Source organism: Apiospora aurea (assembly GCF_038362705.1).
Source record: "Apiospora aurea strain CBS 24483 chromosome Unknown utg000004l_segment0_segment0, whole genome shotgun sequence".
Lineage (NCBI taxonomy): Eukaryota > Fungi > Ascomycota > Sordariomycetes > Amphisphaeriales > Apiosporaceae > Apiospora > Apiospora aurea.
In genome coordinates, this window is record NW_027117391.1 from 4,400,849 (window position 1) to 4,422,639 (window position 21,791).

Below are 21,791 nucleotides of genomic sequence, written 5' to 3' on the forward strand. Positions count from 1 at the left end.
TGCCATTTGATTGGAGGAGCACTTCGACCGTATTCTGTGTACGACTTGAGCACATTGACAAAACTCCCCTTTACGGCTTATCCTGAGCAGGATCGCGAGGGTTATTGATTGACAAATACATATATCATCGACTGCTATTTTTTTTTTTCATTAGTTCCCCCAAACATCTCTCCTGTTCCTCACAAAGGTCCTAAGATGTACGTCAGGACGCCACAGCGTGTTCGCTCGGTTGACCTATCAGCCACAGCACACACGCCTCTCAGGTAGGTAGGTGAAGTTACCGCTGGAGGCTGCTGGCAAGCCCCCACTCAAGCTGATCCCGTACTGCCGCCAAAACTGATGTCCGACTCGGTTCACGGTACTACGCCGAACGGGTCGAGGGGAAAAAAACGTCGATGATGTTGACTTAACAATCCCAATCCCAATCCGACCTCGCACCTATAGCACAGCCACGTCAATGATCCCCTCGCCAATTCTGGAGGATTGCAGTGTCTATGAATGAGAAACCTACCTGGGTACCTAGATCATCGTTTCGTCACCGACCACATACCAATTGTCGAGACGGCTGCCATGATATCCTGTTGGTAGACCCCTTCTACTGCCACATTACCTCCGAGAGACTAGCTTGCTCATGTCTGTTGCCTGTACAAGGTCGAACGAGAGTTTGCGCAATTCCTCCCTCTCTCGTATCTTCTCGCCGAGCCCTCTCTTCTCCGTAGCATTGCAATAGCAGAAGCCGCTGGCTCATAGAATTCCTTTCTCCAATGCTGGAGAAGACAGCCGCCAGCCTCGAACCATGTGGCCTACAGCGAGTTCTTCCAGGTGCAACAAAGTCTTTTCAAACCAGGCGCCAGCTCCACACGGCTTTCTGGCAGCATGGCGCTGCTGATGTCGAGCTCAGCAATGCATGGCAAGCTCTGATGCATGGGGTGTTCGACACCACCAACATGGAGTCTTCGAGTCCTGAAGGGCTCGCGTCCGCGCCTGCTATACGTGCCTCGACCTGTCTTCTCGACTTTCTTTACCCGAGTGGCACTGTCGCCTTCTTGCGCCGCTTTTCCCCCGCCTCCATCGACCGATTCGACCCCCAACGACCCCCTCAGAGTTTCGCCAAAGTCTCTCCTCGGCTCTATACGTCCTCTGCTTCTTTGCGTCAGGCCGATACAGATTCTCAAGGGGAAGGTTCGGCGCAGCAAGAACATGCAGGCGCTCTCGCTGAGGAGACAGAGTCGTCGTCGGATGGACTTGCGGCTGCTGGAAACGGCGTGGGTGATGTTGCGAGGAATAGATCCTACGCTAAGCAACTGGCAACGCTTCTGGCAAGAGACGATCCCGAGGAGGCTGATCAAGTATGGCACCACTATAGCGCCCTAGATGCACAGTCTCGGGAAGTCTACCGTGCCCAGACCCTGTTCTTCCTGTCAAAGACCCATCGTGTTACCGATTCATGGAAGATAACCGAGCTCTTTCAGCACCTGGGCCCGGATCAGTGGGAAAGCTACTCTTTTCTGGCAGGCCTGACAGCTCAAATGAACCTCGGGAATGAACAGGAGGCACTGGATATATTTGGTAAAGCCATTGGTCTCTCCCGAATATCTGATCCAGCCTTGATTGAAGCGCTGGATATGCTGTTGGCTTCTGCTCTCAAGTCAACGAGCCTAGAGTCTGCGGCAAAAACATGGAGGTTTTATGAACCTCTATCAAAGCGCCTGGATTTCGAGGGTATAACTAGCCAGTTACCTCGAGTTGCTTCTGTCTCTGGCCTTGCCGAAAAGGTCTTAGGCTTCAGGCATTACTTCACAAGCGAGGAGAAGACGCTACCTGTAAAGGGGCGAAAACCACTTCTGAAGCTCCTTGTCAGGCGGGCGGTTGTGAATTGTGCAGACAACCAAGTTGAGCCTCTGCTCCGCCTGACGAAAGATCCCCTCGCTTTTGAGGAATTCTTGCGCCCTTTCAACCCCAATCGCAGAAAACTTCATATCTCTGTGTATAAGATATATCGAGCCTTGAAGGGTGCCTCACCAAGCCATGCCGTACTTCATGAGACCTTTCGGGCGTTCATCGGTTTGAGCCAGAACTCTGCCAAGCTCGCCGGCGCTGAACTACTTTGGGGCGACTGGCATAAATTTTACGAATCGCCCTCGCGCCGTGCTTTCCAGAAGTTTATGGGTTTCTATGCGTCACAAGGCGACAAAGAGCGCGTGTTCAGCTTGTGGAGCGACTACATGACACAATTTGCCTCTCTCAACGTACTACAGGGCGATGACACTTTCACGCATCTGTTGCAGGTCCACGCAGTTCGAGAAGAGGTGGAGCATGTACAGAGCATTTTCGATGACATCTCTGGGAAATTCGGCATTCAGCCAAACCGCCATTGCTGGAATATCCTTCTCAACGCCCATGTCAAAGCGGGAGATTACGAGAATGCCATTCGCGTTTTCGATGACCTCTCAGTAGCTGTTGGTCCGGATAGGTATAGCTATGGAACGCTGATGCAAATGGCAGCTTCAAGAGGTGACCTGGGCTTCACCGTTGATCTTTATAGGAGAGGGCGCCGGAAGAACATTATAGACAACGACTCCGCCACACTTGCTGCTCTCGTGGAGGCTTATTGTCAAAACGAACACTTCCATGAGGCCGAAGATGTTTGCATTCGATCCGCCAGAAGAGGCTTGAAAGACACATGGTTATGGAACAGACTGCTTCATGCGTACGGAATCCGTAGGAACCTCGCGAGTATCAACCGACTACTCAATGTCATGACCGATCTGGATGTTCCTTATGACGACTACACGTACCAAGAACTCTTGCTAGGGTTGGCTCTTTGTCGTCAGCCGCAACATGCACTTGCCTTGTTGGCAGTAGCCATCAAGGAGCGTGCCTTTGAGGTACAAGAGGACCATTTTCATATCCTAATGGGCGCCTTCATCAAGACGGGAGAACCTCATCTGGTCGTTCGTGTTCATAAGTTGATGGAAGATTGCGGCATCCAGCCAACCTCCTCGACCATGACCCAGGTCATGACGGCCCTGACACAATGGCACAAGATGCCCCCAGAGCTACGTCGCAATACATCTTTCACGAATTCGGTGGCAAAGTCGATCCGGGCATTTTATAAATCATTCGGGCCCTCGAAGAATGAAGCCCCACGGCGCTGGTCGACACGAAACTCTCAGACACCGGCTGGTAGTCGTCTTTTAGAGTCGGACCGTGCGGCTTTCCAAATCAGCAGGTTGATCTACCTCTTCACGCAGATGAAGGACATGACAAGAGTTCAGGAACTGGTAGGCCTCTACCGCGAGGTCGTCTATGGCGACAAGAAGTCTCCTAAACAGCTGCCAATCCAACTTCTCGATTCCATAATGTGGGCAGAGTACTCGGAGAAGAACTACGAAGGAGTACGCGCAATATGGGACATGATGTTTGCCACTGCCAAAGAGGGTGGAGTCTCCGCCGATTGGTTGGAGGGCGACGCCACTACCCCCAAGATCTCGCCGCGCCACGTGTACGTGCTGTCCGGCGGCCTCGAGGTCATGCAGCACATGTGCATGGCATTGGAGGACGCCGTCACGCTGCGGAAGCTGATGGAGGAGGTGCGCACCGCGGGCTTCGAGATCGACTCCAAGAACTGGAACCTGCACGTGCAGTACCTTGTGCGCCTCAAGGCCTACGAACCCGCCTTCGACATCTGCGAGGAGTGGCTCATGCCTACCTGGACGGGCTGGGCCGTCGCGCGCGCCAAGGCCAACATGAAGAATGAGCTTCCGCTCGACCTGCGCCGCCGCGGTGCCGCGCCCCGCTTCATGCGTATCGTCACCCACACCCTTTACTACCTCGCCCGCGGCTACATGGAGCTCGATCGCATGAGCCCCTGGTCCTCCGAGGCCGCGCGCCTCATGCGCCATGTCGAGAGCAACACCCCGCGCTCCCATCGCGCCATCATATCCATGACCGCTGTCAACAGCGACGTCGAGCGCCAGATTCTCGAGGGCGCCGAGCCCAGCGATGTCTTGATGCGACGTGAGAGAGCAGAAGGACCCGAGGGCTCCGGACCGGCTGATGAAGATATGTATACGGGCTACGACTATCTTGGCGAACAGGGAGAAGACAGCGATGAGCTTTATGACGAGGATGCCTATCGAGACGATACCACGGATGATGCTACGCAACGGAAGTAGATGCACGGCTGGGGTGAGACTCTGGATGTGACCGGTCATGTAACATATACTTTGCATAAACTTGAGTGGGAACGACAAGAATGGGGGGAAATGAGACGAGAGGGGGGATACGTCTCTGCATGATGATGATGATGATGATGGAAGTGTACAATGATGATGTGTGTATAGAGCGCGGACAAGAAAGATAGATCTTTCTCCTGGTAGCATATATCAAATGTCTCTTGTATAACTATAAATTTTTGGTTTATATATTTGCTGATTTGAATACGTTTCGCACCCAATACTCGGTGAAACTGTGGAACTGCTACATAACACACTTCAGTCTTCAATACCTGCACCCCTTAAGTTAAGGGAGTATATCATCATTATCACTGCTTAGACATTATAAACTGTCACAGCTCCCAAACGACCAAACAAGTGGCGGCTCGCCAAAACTGAAGGCACTATTGTAGCAGATTACGCAGACCCAGGCATGCTGGTTGTGTTCTCATAATTTTCAAGAACTCATTACGAGAGTTCGAGGCGACAGTGAAGCCTTCGATTTACTTATAGGGGCCATCACCATAGGTACGTCTGTATGTATAATACACTTGTATGCTTTTGTCGACTTTTAATGCTGATAGAGGAACTGATTGTCACACTCTGCTGCCATGGGTTGGCTCGTCTCTCGGTTATGCCGACCCTATATCATACCCCCGGTAACGCCGTTGTCCTTATGGGTCTCTGGTTCAAATTCATGACAGTCCTAGACAAATTGTAGAAAACCCCATAACGCCGTCGGATCAAAATCCCATTGTAGGATGTATCAAAGTACATGAGACAAACGTCGGTCTCGAAAACTATTCATGCTTCGGTGTACTGGCCGCTGGGGTCGAGGATTCCGTTACTGCAACAGAACTCGGCCCGACACCACCGCCATTGTCCTCGGAGATTGACGTCGATTGCAGTAGGTGGGACGGGTGTGTAGGCTCACGCGTAACAGATGAATGCGCATGTGGGTCGTTTACCTGTCGCTCTGGAGACTGTCAGATATAATGTTCCAAATAAAGTGAGCCCGGAGATCTCTCTAACTTACCAAGTTCTCGAATACGATGGCGAAGCATCTGGTTTTCGCGGATCAAGGACTGGGTTTCGGCTTGGTAGAAAGCACTCTCGTCACGACCGCCACCCAGGAGCCAGGGCTCACCACCTTCAGCACTCATGGAGGTGGACCTTAGTCGTGGGGACGATGTCGCATGGCTGGATCGACGCGAGGGCCTTTCCGATCTGTTGATGTCGAAGGAGCTGCGTGGGTGCGAGATGACAGGGGATCGCGGGGGTCGAGCTCGACAGAGGGGGGAGGGGCGGATATGGCGACAAGGGCGCAGGGACGGCTTGCTGATGAGGCAGCGAGCTCGATATCTCCGAGGTTGGCGTGCCATCTTCGGCCGCCACGGTGGACTGGGGCTGGCCTTGGGCGGCTTGCAGGTGCTGCAGCTGGACCTGTTGTTGGCGGATCATCTGCAGCAATCGGTTGACCTGGGCTTCCTGCTCGGCCTCTAGCTCCTGGTGGAGCTCACCCAGGCTCGGGGCTCTGTCGCGGTGATGGGTGCTTCCTCCAGACAGCGATGGCGATCCCACCATAGGCTGGGGGCTGACACTGCTGTGCCCGCCCGCGACGCCGGTGCTCTCGTGAACCATCTCGCCGGGGGATGGGATGGACGGGTCGTTCAATTGCAGGTTGTGGAGAACGACGGATCTTCGACGGCCGGCGGAGGGAGACTGTCGGGTGCGAGAAGGGAGCCACTCGAGGAGCCTGCGACATGAAATGGCGATTGCGTGAGTTAGTTGGGCAAAGACGTTGCAAAGCCGTGCTGAGGGGAGCTATGGGGAGGGAGAGGGGGGGGCAACTTACGCCGTGTAGGTTCTCGCTGGAGCCCTGCGTTCATGGTAGCGGCGGCCTGGAGCGAGATGGAGCCGGAGCGGGACGCATGAGGTGGAGACTCACCGCTCAGAGCGATGCTAGCCTCAGCGTTGGAGTTGGGCGAGTGCATACTGCGTGAAACAGCGGCGGGCAGTGATGGTGGTGGTGATGAAGGAGGAAGAGAGTTCAAATCAGGAGCCATGGCCCTTTTGCTCTGCTTCTTCTTATTCCTCTCCGTCTTTCAACGGGATCGAAATATATGTTGTTGCGGCTCGTGCGGTTGGAGGTACCACTACTGCAACCTGCTCTCGGCATTCAGGGTGCGTGACGTCGCCCCTCGTCTGGTATCGCCGAGGCGGACTGGTTCAGCGCTTGTCCACTCCTGCAACCCACGGGCGGAAGCGGGATGAAGAAGAGCTCAGGGAAGGCTGATGGCAACCTGCCCATTCGGTGCTGATGCTCGCTGGGAGGTCGGAGGGCTGGTGGGTTTATTGCTTTACAGGCAGGAGTCAATTGGCTTATTGTTATGTCATGAGGCCGGTGTGTGTGTAGTTTACCTAAGTAGGTACTGCTACGAAGGGGAGGGAAGTCCCTGAACCGGCATGGAATAGGGAAGAGAAGGCCCCAGCTGACCAAACTTGTCGAACGATTGTGGAATGTGGGAAACGGGAACGTGATAAGATTGATGGGATTGCTAGAATGACTCCTTCCTTGACTCCCCCGTATTGGCTTGACTGTGTTCGCATCCCGATATTCCATCTATCCAGGCGGCCGCTGTCTCCTGCCACCGTCCCCCGCAAGAGAACAACATTGAATCAATCAACGCACCAAATGGCAGTGACTCTGCTTACAGCAGAGTTGCATTTGAATTGGGGTACATCCATCTCCAAGCCCCAGCTGCCGGCCCAGGTGCTGTTCCTTCTTGCTGATCAGCTGCGGTGGAATGCGGGGTTGCGCTCAGCCTTAAACCCTCAAAATCCATCCATCTTCACTGTTCCGGCCCGACGATGGACGACTGAGGAGGGGGAGGGGTCATTAAAACAAAACACCACGGATTAACATGGCCGATCGACATTGGAGACAAATGGCTATAGCGATCCTTGCCCTGCACGCAAATTTTGGGGGGAGTAGATTACACTGCGACATCATCGCCGATGCAATGGTACTAGGAAGATAGCATTGACGTGTATTCCTACCATCTTGAGCCCATTGCGCAAAAAATGCCATTCGAAAACCCCATTTGGCGCTCTCGCGTAGTTTGGCCTGGGGACGAACTGAGATAGGGTATGATTGCATCCACACTCTGTTTCTTGTTCCCAGATAGGGATTTGCACCGGGTTCATCGTTACAGATTCTCTCACAAGGGCCGCGCCAGGGGTATAGCGGCTCGGCAGAATCGCCCGCAGTCGCTTCAAGATATGCGCGAACGAAATGTTATTTACTACTTACTTAGTTGTGATGGAGACGAGTCGGCAGTAAAAGAGACGCGATCGCATCGTATGGAGGCCGCTATAGCAATGGTCGCAACTGATATACCTAAACCCCATGAGTTCGATGTTCAAGGGCCAGGTCGGCGGTTTTCATCGTAAGGAGGTCTATATATCTCCATGCCACGCTATAGGCTGAGATCACCCAGCTATGAAACATCCGTGAAACATAGAACAGCTCTTCATCCACAGCCTGGCTAAGAAGTGGCCTCTGCGATCTAAATATCAAAAGTCATAATGCCTAGATAACCATTTATCTGTAGATCTCTAGAGGAGCAACTTGGGCGGGCCTTATGTATGTACACATGCAGTACGCCTATCACATACATGGGTCAATAGACACTGCCCTATCATGAGAAGCAACGGCTACGTAGGTGTGTGTGCGGCCCGGCCATCAAGAGGTTATGAGCCTCAAGAGTTAGTTAATGGCTGGATACATACATGTATATATGTTGGTATGCTCGGGCTACCTCATCTAGCGTTCGCCGCAGACGGGACTTTTTCTCCGATGAAACATCTCGTATTCTGTGATGATGTCAATCAGCAAGTGCAGGTTTGCAGCTAGAAAAGAAAGCATAGAAGTAGCGTTCCGTAGGGCTACTGCATACTTATTACAAGAACACGGGACCGATGTGCGGCTAACCGGCCAAACTCATATAGCTCGGACTGCCTGTACGTACACACGCACGCGTATAAGTTGGATTTCCCAACATCGAATGCATTGGGCGGCAGTGGCCCCGTTGCCGCACCCCAATGCTCAATTACTGGCAACCTCCAGCCCATGCCCTTTGAGATAGTCCCGAAAATAAGGGCACTACCGAATAGTCACATACCAGAGAAATGCCTAGATCATTCTTCATATGGGTGACTAACATGTGACTGCGGCGATGCGCCATGTTCTAGCTGACAGCTGATTCTGGCCGAAAAGGGGCGATATTCTGAACGAAAGCGTCCACAACTACGCCATCGCTGACACTTGAAGTGCAGCAATGCTATCTGGGCTTCGCCCAGCCCATTGCTTTGACCCAGGGAAGCTTTCGAGTTGTTGTGGCGACGAGCGCACCCCGATCCCACATGCAGTTGCCACCAGAGAAGGGCTGCAGGCTTGGTGCCAGCCGCAAAGAGCCACCCAGCCTGTACGCAGTGCCGGTAGCAGTCTTAGACCTAGGCGATAAGGGCAGATGCGTCCTTATGCGAAACGTCGAAAGATGGCAATTTTTTCTTGCCTCTCTCTGATGAAGCCACCGCTCGAGGTCTAGAATGCACGTTAGCAAGATCTGCCTCCGTTCTCCATGGGAAGGCCGGCTAAGGCAGGAACACTGAGTCGCCGTCCAGTCGCTGGGCGCCACTAGGCGTTTGGTGGGGGAGGGTCGAGACAGAGGGGTGATCCGTAGAGTGCGAAAAGACTGCAGACGGTTGGACCTGCACTCATCGCGCAGGAGGGCTGCAGGTGTCTTAAGAGGAGTGTGTGTGCGTGGTGTATGTGTGCGTATATCCCTCAGAGGTGTTGGCTCCGGCAATCAATCTAGGCACTTTCTCCAAGAGGATCTTGGTGGTCTCGCTGCGTCTGTATTGTCTGTATTGCTCCCTCATGTTCTTTCGGAGGCCCGAGGAGACGACTGGCCGGCCCGTTGTCGGGGCACTTCGCAAATGATAAGTTCGTCAAGTCAGCTGGCGGATCCTTTGACACTGAACGGGTACGTCAATCGCCAGGCTCGCAGATGCACGTAGGTTAATGCTTTCTTCTTCGCCTGCAGAGTTCTTCAGCCTGCATGAGCACCTGCCGCATGGGCAGACCCGATCGAGCTCGAGCCAGAGAGCGGTTGTCTCGGCCGTGCGTTCTCTCTCTTATGGCAGGTCACACCGACGAGGCGCATCCAACCCAGCCCATCCCATCCCGAGAAAACGGATCTCAAACATTCTGGGTTACTAATAAGATGGCACTGGAAGATGCCACCCACAATGCGTGGACAAGTAGTAGTACACGTATAGCAGCAAATTTTGTGTTCCGTTGCAAGGTTTTCCGTTGTTCAATAAGATTGAAGTTTGTGGGGTGGCAGAGTCTTCGTCACCGTAAATGCGCACAAAGCAATCCCGCAGCGGCTCGTAGTTTGGGACCTAGAGGCTAGACTTGGCCTTGGGACGAGTCCGAGTAGGACGGTGGAATCAATGTTCGAGATGGTTGACAAATGACAGCAAACTGCCAAATTACCCGCTGCGCGTGCCGTATTGCAATTCGTACCCGACATCCAGCGCTATCCACCGAAGACAGGCAGGGATGACCCGTCACGCTTTTATTGTCTGTCGTGCGCTCGCTCACGACTCCATAGTAGAAGCACTACGACGCGGTAGATGTTTGATTAGTTAGCTAGATCCATGCAGTCACGCACATATTCTGCACATGCTAGCCCTGGCCAAGCTGCGGTCATCGAGGGGTGGACCAACCATGTTGCCTCCGTTCCTGCATTAAGTCTGCACTGGCAATCTCCGACATCCCATTTTGTTAGTTGCTGATGGCCCGAATTTTAGGTCCCGTTCTTTGGTGTTGGGCGCCGTTATTTCGCTCGGCCCTTCTGAAATACCAGATGATGGGGAGATGCTGCGGGAAGGGTCGGCGATAGCTTTTGGGGGGAGGGGGGCAAGGGGACACAAGCTTTCGCGGTGTGCAGTCACCAGCCCAATCACAATCGTGGCGAACAACAGGACAGCGGCTTCGTCTGAGACTTGGGTAAATATACCGAGCAAGTGCCCGTGAAAGTTGGCCGGACACCCGTGAGTTTCAAGTCCTCGCAGCAAGGTTAGTGTTGCCCTAGCCTCCGATGAATGACTAAGAAGGCAGACAAAGACAAGACCGGTTAGGTAAGTTACCTAGGTAGGTATTGAGGTGAGGTATGTTCATGATGCGCATAACGGCGACCAAGGTGGGCATCTGCCTATGAAGTACATACCTGGTTGAGTAAGAGACTGTATGGAGCCATGTATGTACGACATGGCGATGCGGCCGACCGAAACCTTGGACACCTCGAAACCATGTGAAGTCTGTCCTGCCTGCGGCGTAGACCATGGACCCAAAGGAAGAGGGCGGCAAAGGAGCTTCAAGAACAAGAACAGCTGAGGCGCTATGCCATAGGATGTTTATGGACAACAACCTTAACGTATATCGCGTGGTGCTAAATCAGCTGGAATTAGAGGGCTCCTCATCTAATCATTAATGGGTGTTGTTATTGTTGTTGCACCAGGCAGAGACGGGGGAGGAGTGCAGGGCCTAGCCAGTTGTACATTGCCAATGCCTTTTCCTTAGAAAGGGATTGATTGGTTCGCCGCCTCGCTTTGGGGTCGCAGGTCGATGAGGTGAGGCAAGAAAAGACAGCCGTCAATCAACAGAAGACAACCCTACCCTGTAGGTATGCTGCATGGGACGGTTCGGTTGGTTGGGCCAGTCTGGTATCATCAATTGTTTATTAATAAATGCTGCCTGTGCTTTGCAGGTTGGATCGTACCCCAGCCAACGCCTGACGATCTGCTGAGCTTCTGCGCCGAGCTTCTCCTCTAGGGACTTTGGCGTGTCACACCTCATAGAGATGCATGGTGCACCCATTTGCTCGTGGGATTCTGCCGCCCACTTGAGCACGACAGAAGTCGAGGCGAGGCGCATCTACCCAGAAACAAAGTTCTGTGTGCGGAAATTGGGCGTCAGCCCATTTCCATTCCATCCATTGACTGCTGACTGTGCCCGCAGAAAGCTCCCACGCTCCCAGAGAAGGAAGAAAAAAATTCTCCTGTTCCAAAGTTGTTTCCGCTATGACTAGACGTATTCCCAATCATTGGAACAATGTGAATCCATCAATTGGTCAATGGGCGGTGTCGCGTGGTGTCCCGCCTGCCGACCTCTGCCACCACGGCAAATAGGTCTGGTTTTTTCCCGCGTTGTGGAGGCCCTGCCCGCCCCCCCCATCCAGGCACTTGGAAGTACCAGCAGTAGGCACAGGGAATTGCCGCCGCGTCTTGTTGCTTTGCATATTTGTGTACATGCATGTCAGTATGTAAGGTGAGACTTCTTCGCAGCCTGACCCAGTAGGTTAGTAGCTGAGGAGGCCGCTCTGTGGGGCTCCCAAGCTGACATACATGCTGAATAACTTCATTCTACCTATACCACGCACAATCTGACAGGATCTAGCAAGAGTGCAAAGCCTTCAGGATACACGACCTACCGAGGCAGCTGCTGGAGACTTACTTACGTGTCCTGTGTGCTGAAGTTGGCACTCATCGTGGGACTCGGGGACTCCAGTTCTGCATGTAGGAAACCAGACCTGGCCCAGGTCCCATTTCGGTACCACCTCCCGGTACTTGGGCGCCTAGCTCAAAGTCAAGACGTCTGGCTGGCTGGCTAGCTGGCCCAGCAGGGGAAGAGTGCACAACACAACGGACCCCAACTAGTCGCACCGGCGGCTGAAGTCCATATCCCGGGACCGGGGGCCTTCCTTTTATCCCTTTTTTACACACCTCACCAAGAGCGAGGCACAGAGGCTGCTACCTACCTACCTAGGCTAACAGAGGCGCAGAGGCGCAGAGGCGCAGAGGGAGGGAACGAAGAGAGACCCCCCTGTACGTGTTCCTCGGGCATGTAGGTTTATGGAGATTGATCCTCTTCTTGTCACTCTGTCACTTCCTTCACATCCCGCATTCTCGTTACTTTTTCTCGATACTATCGTTCCTTGTTTATTCCCTCCCCAGCTGATAACAAGCCCTGTGTAATAAGCGAGCTTACATACTGCTGATTGCTGGACGCGAATCGGACACCCAGGGAAGCGTGTCTCCCTTCTCAGCTTCTCATCTCTCGCGGCCTGGGTATTGAACCACCGCGTTGCTCGCTCGTCCTTCCTGCCTCGCGCCCGGGACTCTGTTTGATACGCCACGGCGATGAGGTTGCCTCATCCATGCCCAAGTTCTCCATATCCTCCCACTACTGCCCAGGAACCAACGTGGATTCCCATCGAAATCACCCATCACCAATCTCCACCCCAAGGTCTAATAAATTAGTCTGAGCGGTGCTTTTAACCTTCCGCTTACACCGGGGGGCACCAGGGCCCCCAGGGCTCCCAGAGCACGCACCTGAAGCTTAACAGGGTTGCCTTGACCTCGTCTCAGCTCGGGATTGTTTTCTTTGCAGAATAATAAACCAGTTGTTGTGGTGCTCGAGGGTTTGGGCTTCCTGGTTCTTAATGCATGCCTTTGCGAGCTCTGTCCATTCCTCTTTGCGGTTGTCGAGCGCGTCATCTCATGTCGCTTGGGACGCCGGATATTCGTCGCTCAAGCATTCACTTTAGACATTTGTCTTATCATACACACTCGCTGCTTGCCTTGGATGTCGCCAATCACAGGAGCGTCTTCTCATCCTCGATCGAGCCTATCTAACCTATAGAAGCGCGCCATGGAGCAAGAGCATACACGCCCTTCTCAACGGTCCCTAAGTGAGCTGAAGGCCCAGTCTACCAGCTTGCGGCGAGCACGCCCACCAGACATCATCACCATGGGGGATGAGAATCGAGCACCGTTGCGACAAAACACAGTACCGGACAAAATGAACAAGCGCGAGTCTCTGGTCGGACTTCGATCCATCTTCGGCCGGTCCAAGGTCGGAAAGGATGGACGCGAGGCAGAGGGCCCCTCGACGCTTCGGGAGACCTCACGATCTTCGGGAATTCGAGCCTCACTCGCTGAGATCAGTAACTGGCCTTATGCGCTTCACAGCCAGAAATCAGATCTTTCGTTGTCTGCACTATCGCCTTTATCACCCACACACCAGTCTGCAGCCTCGTCGCCACTCAGGCCACAGCCTTCCACGCCTCGCTTGAAGCAGTCCAGCAGCGGTAAAATCAAAGGCCCAGCGGCGTCCTTTACCGGCACACCACGTACCGGCCGAGGCGGCGCGGTGACAAGTTGGGAGTCGCCGCCGCTATTCCAAGTTTACCCGCAAGCTATCAAGCACGCAACTCTACCGGCACCAAGTGTATCAGCCGATGCACTTCTCCGCTTGCAAGGCGCACGCAATAGTGTCATGTTACGAGAGGACATGTCAACCAGTACAATGAATCTTGAACCCGAGGAGGGAGGGGAGAAGAAAGTGGACAAGGCTTGGAAGAAGCACCACCGAAATATGGGCTCGAAGAATTTCCTGGAATGGACTACTAAAATATACGTTCTCGTTACTTCTGGGCATCTTCTTCAGTACACCACTGAGGGATCATTCGACCGGCTGCCGGAAAGGGTGCTCCAGCTCACGAGAGATTCGGCGGTCTTCGCAAGCGATATGATCCCCGGGAAACACTGGGTTCTCCAAGTCGCGTCCCTAATGGACCCAAGCGGGATTCCTGCCAACGACTCACGGTCACTATTGGCCAAACTTCGTGGGTCCGAGAGGAGACATGCTTCGAACTTTCTCATGGTATTTGAGGCTGCAGAAGACATGGATAGCTGGCTAGCGCTATTGCGGCACGCTATCGAGGCACTGGGCGGGAAAAAGAAGCTCACAGAGACCGGCAAGCCCAAGGAAGATGAAATTCCTGCTGGTCTGAGGTCACAGTCCAGCCAAAGGACACTTGTTGTACGTGATCCCGAGCGCTTCACTAATGTGATGCGGCAAGACTTTGCGTGGGCGCCTGAAAAGAGGCGAAAGAGCCAACAACGTGAATCATCAGAATGGCCATCATCGGAGTGTCGTGACGAAGTTGCCCTAGACGCTGTGCTTGACGACATATCTACAACTGAGAGCCATTATTCCTCCGATGGCCAGGTACTTGACAATCTGCGCGACAGCAACAACCGCCTTTCCTTCATCTCATCTGGGCAGAGAACCTACCTGACATCAGAAGGTTCCTCACCGGCCTGCTCGCCAACTCGTGCCAGCTTCACGAGTCACGTTGACGAACATCATCCCCAACAGTCTGAGCATCATCCCGAGACTAGGTTGCGCCCAAACGCCCAAGCTATCTCGAATCGCAGGCAGTCGATGCAGCCATATATAGCTTCGTTCGATTGCCGGGTCGAGCCCGTCAATCGTCCGCATTCGACCATGTTAAACGTGCCGAATAACAAGGAAACGTCGCCACAGGTCTCGGTACGACAGAGCGTCCCCAACTTCAGCGTCCCCAACTCTGCCCACAAACGGTTTTCGAGCGCATCTGGTTCGGACATTGCCGATCCGGTCCAGTGGACCGAATCCGAGACACCTAACAAATCTGGCAGAAAACCTCCCCCGACTGCGCTGGCCTTGTCACGTCCGCTGTCCGTTGTGGTTGACCAGCCATCACCGCAGTCTCCGGTTTCACCTCAGGATGTCCTCGCCAGGAAGCTTGACGCTATCTCCAGCCGAAAAGCCGCAGATGAGAGCCCGCAGTCGCCTGCTGTCTCGGTCTTTTCGACTTGGGTGCTTAGCCAATCGGACAGGCCCTCTGAGTCAGAGAGACTGCCGTCGCGAGGATCGAGCCTTACCAATGAGTCGAGCTCTTCTACCATCACGCTCTCTGATACCAAGCACTCGAAAAGATATCGGAGCATGACCAGTATGTGTCCTAATAAAGAACTGGCTGCGGAGCCGTCTCCAGAAGTAGAGCGTTATATCCTGCCTACTGTCCAATCCCTTACCCGGGGATCATCCCACTCATCGACTCATTCCCATGATGTTACATCGAGAGCTTTCTCCTCTGTGGGAAATCACGATGCGGACCGGCGACGCACGATGATGGCCAGGACCCGTGACAGCAGCTACAAGAGAGCCAGCCTCACGGCGGAGGAGAGGACGCCGCGCAGGTCCTTGATAAGTCTTAGCGAGCATGTCCCTGTCGGCTCGATGGCTCCCTCATTACCACCCAAGTCGGTTGCGCGTACCTCGGCCACGTTGCCGCGTCGAGACGACTCGCCCAAGCCATTATCGCCTGCCGAGCAGAGTAACAAACTTCTTTTGAGCCGCAGAAGCATGCCGCATCTTACCAATGTACCACCGCCCGCCCCACCACCGACTTGCGCTCTTCCGCCCATACCGAAAAAATACCAAGAACCGACTCCTCGGAGCCTCAAAACCTAATCCTATTTCCTTGTCTTTGTTTTTCCCTTTCTCTTCTTGTGATGAAGTTCATTGTTTGTGATACCACCTCGGATTGCGGATCCTTTTACTATGTTGTCTCTGTATCATTGCTGCTGCTGCTACTATTGTTATTATTAACGTGGCCTATGACGGATGATGATCACGATTGGCGTTGTTATATTTTGGAGCCGCCTGCAAGATAAGCTGCTTGGGCTTCTTGGGCTAGCATCATCCGGTCTAGGCATAAAAGGCGGGAGGGAGGGCGCGGGAGGGCGCCGTCAAATCTATAATCGCCATGAGCTCTGGAGGTAGTTACGAATGTACTTTCCAATGGATCTGGGCTATCTGGTTGATCAAAAGGGCGAGCGGACTTTTGTACGTGATCATAGTGTGCTAACCAAGTACACAATTATGTATGCGTAGCTGTTATTGAAAAAAGAAGAAAAAAGAACAAGACGAAATAAAACAAGTCAACCTATCTATCCTATGAGTGTCCGCGAGTGATGTAATACTTCAGGCGTCAGAAATATACAAGAGCAAATAGAAATAATTACGAGTGCCGGCTTGGGGACCTTAAACGAGCTACTCCTATTTCTTGGGGGGAAAGGTGTGTGCAGTCATACCACAATATACGACCTCAGCTGCCCCTATTTGGTGAGAATTGTAGTGGCGCAAATGATCTGCTGCTGGATGTAAAGTTCGCTCTGGTACTGGTACGAAGACTATCCATTCGTTGAGGACAAGGAAACAACTGATCAGTAATGAGTCAACTTATCGACTCCATACTTTCAATCGAAAATCCGCAGCAGAACTCTTGAAGATAGCGAGATGTAAGGTTTACCGTTGAGTCATTCATGTTGCATCCATCTCCGTTGCATGTACAAGCAGCCTGGAGATGACTAATAAACGCCTTCCCTCTTCTTCTTCTCTCCCCTCCTCAGGCGGGATGGAGGGGCGATACTGATCGAATTTGCCCCACATTTCAAAACTGCACTTTCTAGTAAAATAAAACTCTCCGACCTCCAAAATCCAACGACGACGAGCTCGGCCGAACCTCTGCGACTCAACAACCACATAATTCGGACGCTCCCACGCAATCTTCACAGCTCAGCATTTGCCGAACGATCGTTTCGCTGCTGGGACCAGAAACACCGACAAAATGTCGAACAAAGCCAGGTGCGCGCACACACACAAACACACACAAATTCGCGGCCACCACCAAAATTGCTGAAAACTGACCTTCATTCGATTGCAGAGATTGGGCCGACGACGACGATCTCGATGAGACCGCCTCCACCGAGTTGCCCCCTCCCCAGACCATTCAGAATAAGGACGGCACCAAGACAACAATCACATACCGCTACGATGAGGACGGCAAGAAGGTCAAGACGACACGACGCATCCGCATGGTGACGCACCGCGAGGTCGTCAACCCCCCGCGTCGCCGAGCGCAAGGTCCTGCCCAAATTCGGCCTCTCCGAGAAGGACCCCAAGGGCCCCCAGATGGACACGACCAGTGTGGGCGAGAACATCATCTTCCGCCTCTCCCCCAACTGGAAGCGCGACGCCAAGGACGAGTCCAAGGACGCCAATGCCAACGCCATGAAGGAGAAGCTTAAGGACAAGACCGTCAAGTGTCGTATCTGTAACGGCGAGCATTTCACTGCCCGCTGTCCCTACAAGGACACCATGGCCCCCGTTGGCGCCGAGGGCTCCGCCGACCCCGCTGCCGGCTTGGCCGACGAGGAGGTCGCCGCTGCCGCTGGCGGCGCCGGTGCTGGCAAGAAGGGAAGCTACGTCCCGCCTGCGCTCCGAGGAGGACCGGGCGGTGCGGCTGCGGGCGAGCGCATGGGCGGAAGCAAGTACGGCGAGAGAGACGACCTCGCTACGCTGCGTGTCACAAACGTAAGTCACTGTTCTTTCTTCTCACTGCAAGCGTTGTCACGCATGCTGACTTCCTCCACTACAGGTGTCCGAGATGGCAGAAGAAGCCGAGCTTCGCGACATGTTCGAGCGGTTCGGTCGCGTCACCCGTGTGTTCTTGGCCAAGGACCGCGATACCGGCATGGCCAAGGGCTTCGCTTTCATCAGCTTTGCGGACAGGACGGATGCTGTCAAGGCATGCAACAAGATGGACGGTTATGGTTTCAAGCATTTGATTCTGCGCGTGGAGTTCGCCAAGAAGGCGGCCACGTAAAAAGTTATCGACTCTGGCGGATGGGCATACTTCTTGCGATTTACGGCAGTAACGATTCGATACGAATTTGGTGCCGCGGGATGGTTCATGAGACAACCAGGTTAGACTGCACACTGCTGTGTGATGGCTTTACGATTTCATACAGTATATACTCGTTTAAGAAATTGCCGTCCAGTAATGCAAAGGCAGGTCGTGTCTCAAAGCACTATTTTTCTCTCATGGGATCTGATAAATGCATGTTTCTGTGATCGCCTCGTTGAGACCTTGCAGCCAGCTAACGTGGCGGTGGCTTTTGAGGTTCGCGTATTCATGGGTGTTTACTGGTACGTCACGCATCGGCATCTCCAGCTGATGTTTCTCCTCTGAACGACACTTTAGTATCACAGAATACAGGAAATGGTGCTGGGTGAGGTACAAACTGCAACATGCAGCTGTAGTGAAAATGGTATTGTTTGTCCGATGACAGATCTAATCTGTACCGACTGCCTCCTCCCCCACGATTCCACTCCCTGCAAGTCACCGATTGAGCGGTACTTCCTCCCCTCCTCCTGATACGCTGGAAATAAGAGCAACTGTAGTAGATGCTGATAGACTGAGAATGACAAGGCATTCGGATATGAAAACATACGAGATCAGTTTCCCAGGGAAAACTCATCAACATGAAGATCCCTTTCCCCACCTCTCCCCAAGTCTTTGCTAAATATATATAGGGTAAGTATATATAGTATAAAATTTCTTTCCGTGACCACCATCTCGAGATGAGTGAGGAAGAACCGGAATTGCGTTTCGCTGTTTTTCTTTCCGCCTTTCCTCTTCCGGCCTAACCCATCCAGAAGAGAGGTAACCAAAAGAGAACTAGGATTATAGTTTTTGTTGGGTATTGGTGGAATATTGGTGTTCATGCCGCGGTTTTCATTATGAAACGTTTGTTCTCGTCATGTCGTTAAAAAGAGAGAGAAAAAGAGAGAGTAAGGAAGAGGAAAAGGAAAATTGGTATAAGTAGGTAGTTTGAAAAAGGTGGTCGATGTGTATCTCGCCATGTAAGTTGTCGATCTGGTATATTTGTTGGGTTTTAGAAACGATTGTGTGCGATGCCCCCTGATTTGGGCCGCGTAACGATTGTGATGATGTTGGAAACCCCATGACGGGAGATGTTCCATGTGAGCGAATGTGTTTTATTTGTCGATCTTGGAAACGAGTGTAGATGCGAGTGAGTTGGGACTTCCGGTCTAGGTCGGTTGGTGCGACGACATCGGCTTAACATGCCCCCTTCGATCAGGACATGTCGGACCTGTCGTCGTCGTCGACGGTGTTTTGGCGGGCGAGGGCCTCCTCGAGCTTCCTCTTGCGCTCGAGGTCGCGCTGGCGGCGGGCGGTGTCGCGGGCGCGGCGGCGGGCCTCCTTCTTCTCGCTGACGAGGTAGGGGATGGCGCGAACGACGGTGACGATGCCCCGGCAGCCCTGGGCGAAGTGCGAGCGGGCCTCCTGGAAGTGGGCTTTCGTCTCGTTGTAGTTGGCGCGCGCCGCCGTCGCGTGCTTCTTGGCCCGGTACGCCTTCTCGGCGCGCGCGGCCTTCTGGAACTGCTCCGAGGCCTGCCGCCGGTTCGTGATGAGCAGGTTCTCGGTGCCCGAGGTGCCGGGCCGGGGCGTGGGCAGCGGCTTCTCCGAGATGTCGGTCTCGACCTCGGGCTCCTTGCCTTTGCCCTTGCCCTTGCCCTTGCCGCCCTTTCTGGATGTCGCGTCCTTGGCCATCTTGAACAGAGGCATAACCTAGGTTGGTGTGTGGTGTTGTTGGTGGTGGTGGTGGTGGTGTTTGATGAGTGAGTGATCTGAAGAAGCTTCAGTTCAGAATCTCAAGATAGTGGTTATTATTATAGGTACTTGGTAGTAAACGAGTGACTGATGGGACAAGACCGCACGAGGAGTAGAGGCCCAAGAGTATGAGTCACGGCGATCTTAGCTACCAGTTATATATGTTTCCCTCTTCCCTCGCGGAGAAAAAAAAAGGATACCACGAGAGCGATGCCGCATGAAGCGTTCCATATTTGTTTATTCCCTTTCCAGGGGTCTATATCTACGGACTTTGCCTTATGGCTGCTCGTGGAATCATGCAGACCGTGCTCTCTCTGTCCCCCCCTCCCTCATCTGCCCAATCTGGGCCAATTTCTCCGAACAGGCTTGCCAGGGGTGAAGCGGAGAGAGGATGACAGTTCACACAGGCTGGTGGGTGCGGGATGGTGCTAAAAGGCAGACCGGGGGGCAGGAAAAGTTCGTTTCGTGGGCGACGTTTCGATGGGTGCATAAGAATCCAATCAAACGCGTGCCTGGAGGACTGACGCGAACAGCACGCAACGTCGGCCACGATCCCTGTCGACACGGACACGGCCATCTCCAGACGCAATCCCGGACAAGGGCAGGCAGTTCAGGGCGGGCGGACCTGCCTATAAATGGCATAGAAGACGCTAGACGCCTAGACGCCCGTTGGGACGGGCGGTATGTCGTCGCATCAATTGCAATTTGGTAGTGCATTGAGGCCTTGATGAAGCAAGTGTATAAGTGCGCGAGCCATCCCCAGCACCAGGGAACGGAATAGAACATCCATGAAAGGAATTCGGCTCGAAACGGCCAAGGCCCAGTTCGGGTCGTTTGCCGGGCTGGAATCCACTCAAACCTGCACTGCCAGCAGCCAACAGCTGAGCTGGCGGCTGCTGCTGCTGCTGCTGCTGCTGCTGCTGCTGGTGGTGGTTGCTGCTAGCTACAGGAACATAGGTAGGTACCTTAGGCACATAAGTTAGGGATACCTACCTATGTACAGGCTACAGCATGCACGCATACAGTTCATTAGCCAGGGAAACGGCGCCTAAATGTAACAAGTATAAAAAAATATACGGAAACATCAATCGAATCACATGCCTCAAGTAGCTTCAATCCTTCTCTGGCGACAGTGGCTCTTGCCCTGCCCTGCCCTGCCACCTCGCTCGCTCGTTTGTCCGCTCGCTTAGCTACGGCCAGGCGTGCAGTCTGGCAGTCAGGCAGCCGGTCCATTCAAGAATCCAGCCCCCCAACCAGCCTCTGGATTCCGTAGTCAATCAATCAAGCAAGCACATGTTCCATGGGGAAAGAAAGCAATCTTTACAATACTCATTGTCCATCGCCCAGCACCTGTCACTAAAGCAACAGAAACAGAGACGGGAGGCTGCGTCTCGAAAAGGTTGCCCGTCTCCCGATCCCCCACGTTTTGTGTCATAAAGTGACGTAGGTTCCAGGCCGGCCCTCTGGGCAACCGGCAATTCGCCCGTCAATCCCCACGGGCGCTGCGCCATTTGGAAGCATCACTTAGCCGATGCGAAGGGAATTACGGGGTAGTCCAACCTTGGAAGCCTATGGACGCTTTGGACAAAGCCGTCTATAGCGACAGAGGGTATTTGGGCCCCAGCCAGTGGCGTTCCTGAACCCTTTCGTTTTTCTTCTTCTCTCTTCTTCTCCTTTTCTTCTTAACTTCGCCTTGCACCAACGACATTTTGGCCAAGCCATCACCATGTCTTCTCCAGCAAATCCTCCAACGGATGCTGGCGACCTGCGCCAGAGACGCGCCGCACCGCCTTCAACAGCCAAACCCCCGCATCCGGACAATGCTTCCGCCAACGACGGCCCGGGAACGGACCCGGCACCGAAAGCCCCGAAGACCTTTGGCCGCACTCCGGACGGAACAAGTCAGTAAGGATTATTAACCAACGTTAGTCAGGATACTAACCCAGGGCTCCCGTGTTGTAGTCTTCACCGTACCAACAACTCATGACATGGTCTCTCAGCTGCTGGACCCGAGACAACCCAAAAACCTGTCAGATGCTGTTGTGCTGGCCATACTCGCTGCCCATATAGCCTTGCTGTACTTGCTCCCTGCATCTGTGAAGCAGTATGTTTTCGGTGCCGTCTTTCTCCT

The 21,791-nt window shown here is 53.5% G+C and overlaps 5 protein-coding genes across 5 annotated transcripts; 3 read left to right on the forward strand and 2 right to left on the reverse strand.

Moving 5' to 3' along the window:
- Window positions 1-764: 764 nt before the first annotated feature.
- Window positions 765-4,178, forward strand: PG986_006127 (coxI translation protein CYA5; the record flags this gene model as incomplete). Its single annotated transcript, XM_066842349.1, has 1 exon — window positions 765-4,178. One exon carries the CDS (start codon window positions 765-767, stop codon window positions 4,176-4,178), a length of 3,414 nt encoding a protein of 1,137 aa, XP_066702211.1.
- An 839-nt stretch (window positions 4,179-5,017) lies between these two features.
- Window positions 5,018-6,283, reverse strand: PG986_006128 (uncharacterized protein; the record flags this gene model as incomplete). Its single annotated transcript, XM_066842350.1, has 4 exons — window positions 5,018-5,193; window positions 5,254-5,444; window positions 5,509-6,031; window positions 6,073-6,283. 4 exons carry the CDS (start codon window positions 6,281-6,283, stop codon window positions 5,018-5,020), a joined length of 1,101 nt encoding a protein of 366 aa, XP_066702212.1.
- Window positions 6,284-12,999: 6,716 nt separating this feature from the next.
- Window positions 13,000-15,651, forward strand: PG986_006129 (peptidase family M20/M25/M40 protein; the record flags this gene model as incomplete). Its single annotated transcript, XM_066842351.1, has 1 exon — window positions 13,000-15,651. The coding sequence occupies one exon, from the start codon at window positions 13,000-13,002 to the stop codon at window positions 15,649-15,651; it is 2,652 nt and encodes an 883-aa protein (XP_066702213.1).
- A 1,159-nt stretch (window positions 15,652-16,810) lies between these two features.
- On the forward strand, window positions 16,811-17,848 carry PG986_006130 (uncharacterized protein; the record flags this gene model as incomplete). The annotated part of the gene is made up of 4 exons (XM_066842352.1): window positions 16,811-16,827; window positions 16,907-17,078; window positions 17,101-17,556; window positions 17,621-17,848. 4 exons carry the CDS (start codon window positions 16,811-16,813, stop codon window positions 17,846-17,848), a joined length of 873 nt encoding a protein of 290 aa, XP_066702214.1.
- A 1,275-nt stretch (window positions 17,849-19,123) lies between these two features.
- Window positions 19,124-19,600, reverse strand: PG986_006131 (uncharacterized protein; the record flags this gene model as incomplete). The annotated part of the gene is made up of 1 exon (XM_066842353.1): window positions 19,124-19,600. One exon carries the CDS (start codon window positions 19,598-19,600, stop codon window positions 19,124-19,126), a length of 477 nt encoding a protein of 158 aa, XP_066702215.1.
- Window positions 19,601-21,791: the final 2,191 nt, after the last annotated feature.